This window comes from Chelonia mydas, chromosome 17, assembly GCF_015237465.2.
Source record: "Chelonia mydas isolate rCheMyd1 chromosome 17, rCheMyd1.pri.v2, whole genome shotgun sequence".
In the NCBI taxonomy this organism is placed as follows: Eukaryota; Metazoa; Chordata; order Testudines; family Cheloniidae; genus Chelonia; species Chelonia mydas.
Genome location: NC_051257.2, coordinates 17,290,717 through 17,304,266, shown reverse-complemented (window position 1 = coordinate 17,304,266; position 13,550 = coordinate 17,290,717). Strand labels below are relative to the sequence as shown.

At 43.9% G+C, this 13,550-nt stretch overlaps 1 protein-coding gene across 4 annotated transcripts in view; it reads right to left on the bottom strand.

Annotated features, from left to right (window-relative positions):
- Positions 1-13,550, bottom strand: part of ATP2A3 (ATPase sarcoplasmic/endoplasmic reticulum Ca2+ transporting 3) — a 149,284-nt gene that overhangs the window by 55,806 nt on the left and 79,928 nt on the right. For all 4 annotated transcript variants that reach the window (XM_037880808.1, XM_043531410.1, XM_037880806.2 and 1 more), the window contains exons 6-8: positions 10,387-10,467; positions 7,890-7,975; positions 4,794-5,258 (exon numbers count right to left, since the gene is read on the bottom strand). In XM_037880808.1, the coding sequence (XP_037736736.1) occupies positions 4,794-5,258; positions 7,890-7,975; positions 10,387-10,467 (632 nt within the window). The remainder of the gene's footprint in view (positions 1-4,793; positions 5,259-7,889; positions 7,976-10,386; positions 10,468-13,550) is intronic.

Genomic DNA, 13,550 nt, shown 5'->3' with positions numbered 1-13,550 from the left:
GAACTTCTATGGCCTTTATTATACAGGTCAGATGGATTATATTTGTCCCTTATGGCCTTAAGATCTCTGAATCTAACGTGTTGTTGTACCCTAACTCTCTACAACAGGGGTTCTCAACCTTTTTCTTTCTGAGCCCCCCCAATGCTATAAAAACTCCATGGCCCACCTGTGCCACAATAACTGGTTTTCTAAAAGCCAGAGCTGGCGTTAGGGGGTAGCAAGCAGGGCAATTGCCTGGGGCTCCATGCCAAAGGGGCCCCCACGAAGCTACGTTTGGCTTCAGCTTCGGGTGGCGGGGCTCAGGGCCCCAGACTTCAGCCCCATGTGGTGGGGCTTCGGCTTTCTGCCCTCGGCCCCAACAAGTCTAACACTGGCCCTGCTTGATGGACCCCCTGAAACCTGCTCGCAGCCCCCCAGGGGGCCCCAGACCCTGGTTGAGAACCACTGCTCTACAGCAAAAGAACATATGAAGACAAAACTTAGAGGTGAGGCAGCTCCATATGCTACTCAGTGCTGAGCACAACCTGTAAAAATTAAGTAAAAATTTCAACAAACACCCACAGCAGCACGTATCAAGCTGAGAAAAGAGACACTCTCAGCAATTATCTAGACTCTCAAGAATGAAACTGAAAGTAGCCAATGGATCTGTGAACTCACCAAGAAAGCCGGTTCCCAGGCTACCATGACCACCAGGTTCTGGAATTATCATACCAAACAATGGCAGAGAAAGCTTAGTGGTGAAAGAACAAGAGTGATAAAGATCAGAAGCTGGTATAGTGCATATAATTCATGTCACGAAGAAGGACCGGAGTCATCATGCTGGTTGCAAAGCTCTACTGAGCATTCAGCTCTCATTAAAGTGCATACCTTTAAACATGTGGTTTAAATTATGCACATGCTTGAAGCCATTTCACACACTTTTAGTTAGGCCCGTGCTTAAGTGCTTTGATGGATCAAGACCCAAATACTGAAGTCCTTAATTATGCACTGGCATTAGTAAGTAGTTTTGTCCCCCACCCCAGAGTAAGGGCTGAGTAAAAAAGGAATAAGAATTTCAGGACTTGGCCTCAGGTAGACCTGGAGTATCACAAATGGTGGGATTCAAGTGGAGAAAATTTTCAAAGGCTTTTACCAGCAATGCGTTCAGAAGATGGGCAAATAAATCATTTGTGCAGTAACACTATGGGGAAGAAAAGTCAGGGAGTTACATGACAGAAGCATTGAATATTATCTTTGGTTTGCTTGTTTGTTTTAAGTTTTGCCAAAATCTGAATTTTTAAACAAAAATGGTAAGACAAATTTTTTTCTTCATATTTTCCCATAGAGCGCTGGTTGGATTTCAAACTTGTTGGATTTCAAAGTTATAAAAGGGGGGAAAAAATCCAAAAACAAATCACAAAGTTTTTTTTCCCATCCAGCCCCAAGTGAAGGAGTTAAACAAAACTGAGGGAGATGGGAAAAAGTAGAGAGCCTTCAGACCTGGAAAGATTTACAAACAGGGATCCAGTTTCTTGCCATAGATCTCGGTTAGCAGAGGAGTCCTCTTATTTGTAAAACCTCTTGAAACAGGTTTTAAAGAGTCCTTTGGACAATAGCTTTCTTTGGACCATTACAGAAGACACAAGGTCCCCAGTTCTTCCTAATAAAAGGCTGCATGCCCCAACTAAGCTCAAATTAACGCTTAACCTTTGTCCAGGATATTGACAGGCTTTATACAGTTCCCACTCAAGATAGAGCTGGTCTGTTTAAGGAAGTGAACACCTACAGGATAAGTAAGTGCTCAATAGCAGTCATGACCACCCAGCGTAAATATTTGCCCTTTTAACAGTCTGCAAATCTGTGAACAATATCCATATTCCTTCCATTAAGCAGTCACCTTATTTAACCAGGGAACTCCTGAAGATTAAACATTAACAAAATTTCTGTGTGTCCTCAAACTGATTGGGCCTGGAATAATGTTATCCAAGAGATCCCCGATTCTGCTGACTGATTAAATTGATACTGAAAAAGGAGTGAATTAATATGGCAACTGATTTTAAGTTATAAGCTCAAGATAGGTTTGCTGAGAATTTGGGCTGAGTTTTGAGAGAACTGTGATTATTGCATGTATTAAATATTCTTGTTATTTCTGCTTTGTCATCCCCCCCGTCCCTGTCCCCCCCAGACACACACACACTTTGGCTTGTTTGTTTCACACCCCTGTTCGGTCTTGTCTTTTATGGTTTGACCCTGTAAAATTAAAATCAATGGGACTCTTGCACTGACTTTAGTAGGAGCAGACGACTGACATTTTGATATTTACTATATATGTTTGTACAGTACCTAGCACAATGGGGACCAAACCTGGATGACGTTTTTAGGTGCTACCACTACATCAGGTGTGGCCAAGCCACGGCTCATGAGCCACATGGGCTCTTTTATAGTTAAAATGCAGCTTGCGGAGCCCCCCATGCCTCCCTCCATTCTCCACCTACCTGACTGGGGCGGGGGGGGGGGAAGAGAGCAGCTCGGGCTTCTGCCCTGCGGGGGGGGGGGGGGGGCTAGGGGCTTCTGGGCAGAAGCCCCGCGCCTGGGTAGGCACCACCCTGCGGGGCAAGAGAAGTCTTGCAGCTCTTGAACTTCTGAAGCTTGGCCACCCCTGCACTGTATCAATCATTATCATCATCAGAACCAAGTTATGATTTTAGGTGGAAGCCAAGAGAAGTTCCCATGGCATTGATTCAGAGATGGGCTTGAATCGATATCCCAGATCTGAACACACTTGAATGTAGTGAATCAGGCTCATTCTTACTCAAAGCCAGAAACACACCTGGGTGGCTTTGGTTGAGAGTGCCTTTGAATTTCTGGTTTGTCCAAACACAGGATGTTTGTGTGCACATGGACCAAAACCAGATGAAGGAGTCTGCTTGCAACCCTGCAGCCTTAATGAACTGCGATTTGCACAGCTCATCTTGGGAGTCCTAAAATAAAAAGGAAAAGACTTAATGAAATCAGTGGCCTGCCTGGTAAAGAAACCAGCTGGGAAAGCAATCTTAGTGCTGTCATTGTGTGAACAGGTTCCTGGAAAGATAAAAGTCTCTCCTGCACAACATGGTAGCTAGTTGATCAGCAAGAGATGCTTCCATATCTGTCCACAGAACCATCAACTTGGCATTTAATGCCTTTAGACTCCCACACATTCATTATGCAGATGAACATGGGCCACTCACTCTGCCATATCACTAAGGAAACTAGAAGAACCATCACAGAACAGGAACAGCCTGCCAGATGTAACTGAGGCAGAATGTCTACTGACATATGTAGGCAGAATGTCACACATATGTTACTTTAGCTGACTGCCTGTAGAAGGGGATGGGAAGAATCACTGGTCTTCCAACATATCTGCTTTGCAGAAGGGATAATAGGAAGATGTTGTGTATAAAGATGTTGTATGTATCTGTCCGTCCGTCCATTCTTTCTAAGCAAGGCATGGAAATGACACTTTTTTTTTAAATTGCTAGCTCCAGTGCGCTCTCATTTTCAATAATTTATAGGAGCAGAAATCTCAGACTTTCCCAACATTAATAATGTCTGGTTAACCAGTCAGTGCTCACAGTGTATATGGCCATGCTACAACATGTTGTCTACTTTGGACTGTTCTAACAAAGTATTAAAGCTGGGAGGTTTGGGGGAGAGATGCTGGGCAGGTTTATTTTTCCCTCTGGTGAAATGTTATTTTCCAAGGTTTTCCTATAAAATCTGAGTGCCAGTACTAAGAAAAAAATCTTTTCTTAGACATGAGGATTAATAGGGAAACTGAGGAGTGCTTGGATTATCCCGTCTTTCCCGTCCTATTCTAGTCTTGTCAATCCAAAGAAAGCCAAGCCCCACAGTGCAGGGGAATGGAAGATGCTCCCCAGAAAATAACTCCTTTTTATACCAGATAAAATTGATACATTACTCAGCCGTGGTGCCCCTGGTGTTTACCCAATTATGTGTGTTTATAGTACATTTAGATGCCAAACTCAGCTGTATGGGATTGCTGACCGAACAATAAAACATGCATTAAAAAAAACAAAAAACAAAAAACCACCGATGAACCAGGTTGCATTAATGTTATTTTGACCCCTGGATTTCTCAGGGTGATCCATTCTCAGTTTAACTCCCTGGTTTTAATATATAAGAAGTTCAGCTTAAGTTTCTAATCTCTTACCAGCTTGGTTAAACAAGCATGGGAGAGAACAGACTAAATACATGCACTTCCAGGAGCTCTCATTTCAAGTAGATCCCCACCACAGGGGAAAGCTCCAAGAAAGAAGAGTCCATAAAACCACCTCTGAAAAGCTACACCTTTAATACAGACTAACAAGGCTGCTACTCTGAAACCTTTAAACAGGTGTCTCATTTGTTCACAAGGAGCAAGAGTGAGCTATATAACTGCAGCCCTAGAGCCATACAAAAATAATAATAAACTGATTTTCATCACCAATAGGGAGGAAAGGAAGGTCATGTTTATACAGGTTTGCAATAACGCAAAACTTTTTCACGCTCTCCTTCAAATTAGCAAAGTTTCTGCCAGAAGAGACACTGTTTTAGCCTTGCAATATGTCTGTGAGGAAGGTAAATGTTGTTATCCCTACTACACTGATGGGTAAACTGAGGCACAGAGTGAACGTGACTTACCTGAAGCCCACAGAGCTAGGCATAAAACTCAGATCTCCCAACTCTCAACCCCATGCATTAGCCACAAGACCCTGCACACCTTATGGGAAAGCAAAATGGTGTTTATGCATTTCCATAGCTCAAGAACTCACCCTGCAGACAGACATCTGATTGGTGGTGAGGGTACCAGTCTTGTCAGAGCAGATGACAGAGGTGCAGCCCAGCGTTTCCACTGAAGGAAGGCTCCTCACAATAGCATTCTTTTTAGCCATGCGGCGCGTGCCCAATGCCAGACAAGTGGTGATGACAGCAGGGAGACCCTCAGGGATGGCAGCCACAGCCAAGGCCACAGCAATCTTGAAATAGTAGATAGCCCCACGAAACCAAGAGCTGCCGTGGACCGGGTCACTGAAGTGACTGATATTGATGACCCAGACAGCTACGCAGACCACAGAAATGACCTTGGAGAGTTGCTGGCTGAACTCATCCAGCTTTTGTTGCAATGGGGTCTTCTCTGGCTCAGTTGCAACCATCTGATTCCTGATCTTCCCAATTTCTGTGTATACCCCAGTAGCAATGACGACTCCAACAGCCTTACCAGCTGCAATATTGGTACCCTGGAAAAGAAGTCATTTGTATGTACAGAATATACAAATATTAGATCTTTAGGCTTAAAGCAGCAAATGGGTAGCTCACTGTGTAGGGAGAGAAGAGGGCCTACCAATTAGAGTACAGGATTTGGAGTCAGGACTCCTGGGTTCTTTCCTGAGACCTGTCACTGAGTTACTGTTCAATTTCTCTCCAGCCTGGACCCAATAACTCCTGTTTCCTGTGACCCCTTGACAGGCCTTTCTACTTTTGGTGATATCCCACCAAACCTAAACAGGCGTTTCTCCAGACCTATCACTAGCTACTGAGTCTTCTGCGGTCTTCAAGATTTGTGTGGTTTGGAGCTTTTTTGAGTTAGAAGCATCTCCAGATGTAATGCACACCCTTTACTCTTAAGGAGCATAGAAAAGTTGAAGATGCTTGGTCCAGTAGAAACTACTAAATGAAAGGACTGCCCCCGTTCCTCCCCATACCCTTCTTTAATGGATTTTAAGGTATAACAGTCTTGCTTCACAAATTATTATGACCAGTTTTGTTCAAAGAGGGTAAGAGAAATTGGACAGTGAGTCAGTGATAGGTTTCAGGAAAGAACCCAGGAGTCCTGACACCTCATCCTGTACTCTAATTGGCAGGCTACATTTTTTCCCTGCATAATGAGCTACCTGTTTCCTGCTTCAGGTTCAAAAGTCGGTAACAAAACCTCATATATAAACTCCTCCAAATCTGGCAAAATGTTCAATTGTTTTAAATAACCCCTAATCTTTATAAGATGAAGCAAAACCTCATGTTGCAAACACCTTTGAATTCTGGAGCATTCAAATTCCGCACTCTGAGTCCATCTCTAGTTTTCCTGTTTGAGGGTTGTTTGCACCTCACAAGTTTCAAGTTACCACTTAGGACTTTAACAAAAAAAAAAATCCTGAAGAAAAGCAAAAATCAGATGAATCTGCAGAGCTTTGCTTGCTTTTGCAATGAAGTCATGAAAAGGAGTGAGTTAGCATCCATATTCCAGCCTTAGGCTGCTTCAGATTGGCCCAACTCTATCAACCGTTTTACACCAGTATAGCGTCACTTCTTATTGAGCCTGGGGGGAGCAGGAGGGGAATCAGAACCCATGGGTCCTGCATGTTTAATCACGAACACCTGTAACGCCTCTAGTCCATGATTTCAGATGAAAACCAGAAACACAAAGGCTGAGACTTTAAAGGAGTATAAGTAGGGCCCTACCAAATTCATGGTCCATTTAGGTCAATTTCACAGTCACAGGATTTTAAAAATCATAAAATTTCATGATTTCAGATATTTAAATTTGAATTTCATGATGATGTAATTGTACGGGTCCTGACCCAAAAAGGGGTGAGGAGGAGGGGGGGGTCGCAAGGTTATCGTAGGGGATTGTGGAACTGCTCCCCTTACTGCTGTGCTGCTGCTGATGGTGGCGCTGCCTTCAGAGCTGGGCAGCTGGAGAACGGTGGCTGCTGGCCGGAAGCCCAGCTCTGAAGGCAGAGCCGCTGGCATGATATAGTTTTACCACCCTTACTTCTGTGCTGCTGCTGGCAGGGCACCGCTTTCAGAGCTAGGCGCCCAGCCAACAGCCGCCGCTCTCCGGCCGCCCAGCTCTGAAAGCAGCGCAAAAGTACGGGTGGCAATACTCCCTAAATAACCTTGCAACCCCCTTTTGGGTCAGGACCCCCAGTTTGAGAAACACTGGTCTCCCCTGTGAAATCCGTATAGTATGGGGTAAAAGCACACAAAAGACCAGATTTCACGGGAAGAGACCAGATTTCATGGTCCATGACGCGTTTTTCATGACTGTGAATTTCGTAGGGTCTTAAGTATAAAGGAGTTAGGTGCCAAAACTCAATGGGCTGCCCTCTTTGAAAAAATCTCCGCCACAAACAGTAAAGTGAGAACTGCCCCAATGAATAAGCTTTTGTGGAATATCCTTTCACTAGTCGCGTAGGTTGTAATGCTGTGCGGGGGGAAGTTTGAAGCTAGTCACCTCTAGCGTGCCTCCAATATGTTGAATTCAGTGATCCTGCCGCAACCCATGACGACTGCAAGTGGAACTGAGGGTCTGGCTTGCTTGGGGGTGATTTTTGTTCTCAGCCTCATTTTAAAAGAAACATTAATAAAAAAACAAACCCACTTGGTTCAGGGGTAGAAATGTCTCTCAAAGACCAAAGGGACCTACAGGGTTGACATACCACAGATCGTCACAAGGATACAAGACCCAGATCTATGACATGGCCATTGTGAAATTCCCATCCAGTTATTCCTTTATAAGGACTCTTTACTGCAGCACAACCAAGACTCAGATGCTCCTGGTCCTGTGAGTAGATGACAGGCCAACTTTTGACAACATGTAAACTGTTAAGGGTGGGATTTTTTAAAAGCATTCAGCATTGGCCTGACTCTTTTCCCATTGACTTTAACAGCAGCAGAATTAGGCCAGCACTGAACACTTAGGAAAAATACCACCTTAAATTGTCCGTGTCATTTGCTGAACAGTAATTATCCTGTATTACACTTTACTGCTCAAAAACATATATACTTTGATACCTGCCTATGAGGTTCTTTACCCTGGGGCTGTTTCTACAAGACCCAAGGGAGGAGGTGATGGATGTGAAACAACTTACAGAGAAAAGCATGTTCTTCTTGTCCTGATTGACAGCCCTTGGGTCAGGAATCGGGTCAGTGTGTTTAATCACAGACACAGATTCACCTGTAGAGACAAAAGGAGGGAGAAAAAACATTTACAGGGTTTCCTACTGAGATTCTCAACACAGATCCAGTTCCAGCAAAGGCTTCTATTAGGGTGGATTGGAAGCTTCTGTTGGTGACAATACATAGCCTTGAAAATAGATCTTTGGCACTAGGTCATTTTGTTTGGACATTCATCAATGAGCTGTTACAGCTGGTCCATTCATCTGTTCACTATGGAGAGAATAGTCATAGGAAAATAACTAGCTTGAACTCAAGTGAAAATTACAAGAGCTAAAAAGCTGCTAAGCTAACAGCATACCCTAACAGGGTTAGGTCAACATTTTGAGCCAGAAAATGTAAAGTTTGGCACCTAACTCCATATTTAGGCATCTGAACAGCCTGATACAAGTTGGCAAACTCAAGTCCCTGGTCTCACCCACCAATTGCTGCCCTCCTCACACTCCAGCAATAACAACACTGCTGTCTGAATTATTGTGGTTTGTATTGTAGTTGCAACTGGAGGCCCCAGCCCCTCTGGGCTAGGCATGGTACAAACACAGACAAAAGTTTTTCCGGATTCCAGACAGGTTTTAACTGCCACCAACTAACCGGTGAAGACTTCTACAGAGAAACTGGTACCAGAGACCAAGTGTTGTTCTGGTGAATCTCAGCCAGAGTTGCTTCTTGGCATTAATTGTGTGAGAAGATAGTCAAATGGAACGAGGATTAGCTTTTTGTGGGTGGGGTCTGAAGGGCTCAAAAACTAATCCTAAATTGTGGGGTGCTTCGCAACAGCAGGAAAACATTACTCATCTGAGTGACAGTGAAGATTATACTATCTATTTTTCTATTTTGAAGATATCATAAAAAAAAAAAGACTTCTAAAATTAAATACTCTTTAGTCCAAAAAATCTTCTTTTGCATCTTGTAAGGAACAGTCCTGCATTGGCATGGAGACTGGCTACATTACTACTACTGATTATTTATTTAGTCATGGACCAGAATCCCATTGTGATAGGCACCGTACAAACACAGATGAAAAGATGGTTCCCTGCTCCAGGAAGCTTACAACAACCAAGACTTCCAAGCTTTGAAGAAAAGCCCCTCTCCTCAGGACACAAGAATCAAAATCAGAGGCAACAGTTCCACTTATTCAAGGACAACTCAAAGCCAGTCAACGGCCTCAAGAGGAGATGGAATCCCTTGGGCGATGTAATGAAAGCATCTAGAGTGCTTCTCCTGAAGGTCTTTATTTTGTGCTCTGAGCACAAAAATAATTTTGTTCTGCAAGGTGACAGGAGATGCAGCAGAGGGAGAAAGTTCAATTAGCACAAAACCTGTGTTATTTATGTGTCGGGGAGACTGTGCTGGTGTCCTTGTAGATTTAATTTCTCCAATTGTTTTCCCTTCCCTTTTGCCATCTCCTAAACTAATGAATTTTTAAAATCATGTCAAAAGGAGATTTTCAGTTTAGACTAATGGTTCATCTAAATAGAAAAGAAAGGATACTTCCATTTCCCCCTGATAGCAGTGATATAATGTTTAAAGCTAATATGTAATATTTCAAACACTTCTTTAATCCATATTTTAAAAAAAATCCCCTCCCCTCAATGACAACATCTGATTCTAGCAAATATCACACATCTGAAATGAACAACTCTTTAATTGCTACACAACAAGACAGACATGAATCAAGCAATATTTGCTTTGAAGCGACAGTTCAGTACCTGTGTAAGACAGCAACATACCCTGTTCTGCAGTAAAATGGGTAGCCATCATTAATATGAGGCTTGAGTCTTAACAAAATCTCACACATTTTCAAGATTTTGGGCACTTCCTGCTGAGAGTCAGCTGTGGTCCACCGATCTGAGTATGAGACATGGAGCCAGAATCTCCTGAGTTCTAATCCCAACTCTGCCACTGGTTCCCTTTCTGGGCAAGTCACATAGTCCTAAATGGAGCAATTTCGAAAATCTCACCCCCACCCTGCTCCCACTGCAAATGCTCACTGACTTCAGTGGAGCAGTCAGGCCAACACTGAACGCATTTGAAAACCCCACCCTTAATCCCTGGTTTTAAATTGTTCCAGCTGTAAAAAGGGCTGATAATAGTGCTAACCAATCAGCCTCACAGGGACATGCTACACATTGGTTTGCCAAATGTCTGGATTAATTAGGTAACCCTTGGAAAGTGTTACAGAGGGGCTGGCCACCACAGATTCACCAGACAGGTGTGAAAATGAAAACGTTAAGAGGAGGACCTAGCTTTTTCAGAACTCAGAACTGTTGATACAAATTTCACTGAACGTTCTGTGGGTGTGAAGGTTCTTAAAGCACCAAGCCCAACACCTCCACCCCCACGTGGGACTCATTCCAGTAGCAGTCATTCTGTGCAAGACCGTCATACTCACAGTAACAGCACTGCCCATACCTGTGAGAATCGACTGATCAACCCGTAATGTCGTGGATCTGATCTCAATGATCCGGATATCGGCTGGCACCTTGTCACCAACTAAGAGAGGGAAAGTAGAAGAGAAATGCCACAGGTTAAAAGTGTTTGGTCTGATCTGTGACTGAACTCAACCATAGTAAGGGAGATATATAAACTAACCATGGGAACTAGCAAGAGGAAGGACAGTTTATGCACAGACCTTGGACTCAGAAAAACGGTCTCAATTCCGAGCTCTGCCACAAACCTCAGCAAGCCAGTTAATCTCCCTGTGCCTCAGTTTCCAATCTTTAAAATGAGGATAACATTACTTCCTGTTCCTCCATTTAAATCGTAAGCTTTTCAGGGCAGGGACCGTCTCTTTCTGTGTGTATATGTAGCACCTGTCTCTAATGGATGAATGTCCACATCAAAGATAAACCACCACCAACCGTCCTCTGTTAAATCTCTCAGCAAAGGCACCAGCGACTGAATGGGCCATAGACACTGAAATCCCCCTCTTAACTCTTGAGATCCCATACATAGTGATACAAATAATCCAGATACTCATATGGCCTTCATTAACACAGTACTTGAGACCCACGCAAACATATTTATCCTCAAGACCCTTGGGAGGGAAAGCATTACCACCCATTTTACAAATGGCGAGAGTAAGTGATTTCCCAAAGGTCACAAAGCAGGTCTGTGGCAGAGTCAAGAATCTCAGTCCAGTTCCTTACCCATACAACCACACTCTTGCCTATAGAAACCTGAGTTGATGAACATCAATGATCCTTTGGCACAGCTCCTAACAAAAGTCTTGGAGATAAGAGTGGCCTGGTCACCAGTTATTTTAAACAGAAAATGACTAATCTGGTGAAATACACACCTATAGTAAACTCCCATACAGAAGTGTAGGCCAGGATGGGAGGAAAGAACCACTCCCTGGCCTGGAATTCATTGAAGTGCTTTCCTGCGCAGTGGCGGATAATGCAGATAGTTCAGGAGTCAACAAAAGTAACTGTCTGCAGGAGGGAGAGCAGAAAGAGGTCATCAATATCCCAAATGGAGATGCACCAAACCTGATACCACTAGCCTCCTGCCACCTTCCCAGTTGTTTCAGGGCTAAGGGCCTGATCTAATGCAGATTGAAATCAATGGGAGTCTTTTCCACTGACCTGAATGGGCACTGAATCAAGACCTATTGGGTGAATGCCAGATGACATACTATACACTATTTAGTCAAGGCCTTTGGGGTGAAGCTCTTAACTTTGGAAGATTTATTTGGGGTAAGTCTCTCATTTCTATATCCCTGAACCAAAGAATGCAAGATGAAGAGAACTGAAACCCCCCTCGGCAAGAAATTTTATTCACACACGGACAGCATCCATATAGATGGACCCTTTTTAAGATATACCAAAATGCTCTACTCCCCCTTACACGAAAGGGTCATCTATTTGTGAGACGTAATCTATTGCCAGCTGCAGGCACTAAAATCTATTAGCAGGATCTGAAAAGAACAGGTACATCTATACTATGGTGATTGGAGCTTGATAGATACCCAGAGAGCAGGGCTCAGAGCTTAGGCCATGAGCCTCAGGGCTGATCTTGCTGGACCTGCTTTGAGTGCTGAGAAAGAACTGAAATTTTTAAAGCCTCTGAGGTTGCCAATGGTGCCAATCGCTGGGTGGGAACTGAACTCGCTTCGCGAAGACAGGATCAGCCGCTAGCCTGCAGTGCAACATGTCTAGTGAGTTTTTTCCATTGGGTTGGTAACAGTTAAGGCTCATTCAGATGAGAGAGATTTATAACTAGCTTATTTATTTAACTCACAAACTTTCTTCTCCCTGTGCTAGCAAGGGGCTGTTTTGCTTCCAGGCATCAACTGTCCTTATACAGCTACTAAATAGAAGCTAATCATTACAAAATCAAAGGCTGCAAGTTTCCACTGCGGTGAAGGCCAAAGGAAAAACGTTTGCCTGAAGCCAATGAATGGACGTGGCTCAGTTTTCATAATGGATGGGCACAAGAAAAATAGGAACAACATTTGGCATCAAGAGATCAGAATTGGTTAGTAAATCTCACAAGGGACATTGCCTCTCTCTACGATGCTCAGCAAAAAGTCTTGTGGCCAGGGCTGGCTCAAGCCAATCTTTGATTTTGTACTTCAGCAGCCCCTAGAAACAACAACTGAGAGACCGGGGTCCCACTGTGGTAGGTACTTACATAAACATAGCAAACAGTAGGTACTGATTTCAGTGGGCCTTGTAGAATAAAGTATTACTAAGCATGAATAAGGGTAGTAGGATGAGGATCATTGTGAATAGCATGGGCAATGAATTGCCTTATCTAACACGTTGCCAGTTATCACTTTGCTGTTGTTATAAGGTAGTTATATGGCCTTGATCACCACAGCACCTGAAGACCTCACAATCTTTAATGTATTTATTCCCCGTAATGCCGTGATCCTCACTTTGCAGATGGGGAACTGAGCCACAGAGAGACTAAGTGACTTGCCCTAGGTCACACAGGAAGTCTGTGGTGGAGCAGGGATTTGAACTCTGACCTCCTAGGCTAGTGCCCTAACCACTGGGACATCCTAGCTCTCTGCACCAGTACTCATGTTAATTTCTAACATGAATTTTAACACCCCTCTCCCCCACCCCACCCCACCCCACCAAAAAAAGAGACAGGCGATCTACTGTATTTAGACAGCCTGGGAGAGAAGAGCTGAGGCCAGCTTCAAGAAATCTGCTACAAAGGCAAACCAAAATGCCATATTTAATGCAATTTTTACAAATTATTTAACTTGTTCTTCATTTTACCCACCAGGCAATGATTTTAATGGACCCTAACCCTCCACTAAGCTAGACTGTAATGACAGAACGTGCGAGGAGTGGTGCATCACTGTACATCACCCAAAAAAAATCAGGGAATGAACCATGCTCAGCACAATTCCTCTCCTTACCTTGCTCTGGGGAGGCTGTAAATTACTTCACCACCTTCTCAGGGAGCAATTTGCTCTCCTGTATGCTCCTGATAACCTAACTCTGGCCAGTGAGTGGTGGAGGCAGAGCCAGGGCTCCTCCCATTCCCCACCCGCAGGGCTGCAGTACAGGGAGATTCTGGTGCATAGCCCCTGCTCTACTTGCTGTCACTGGAGTCAC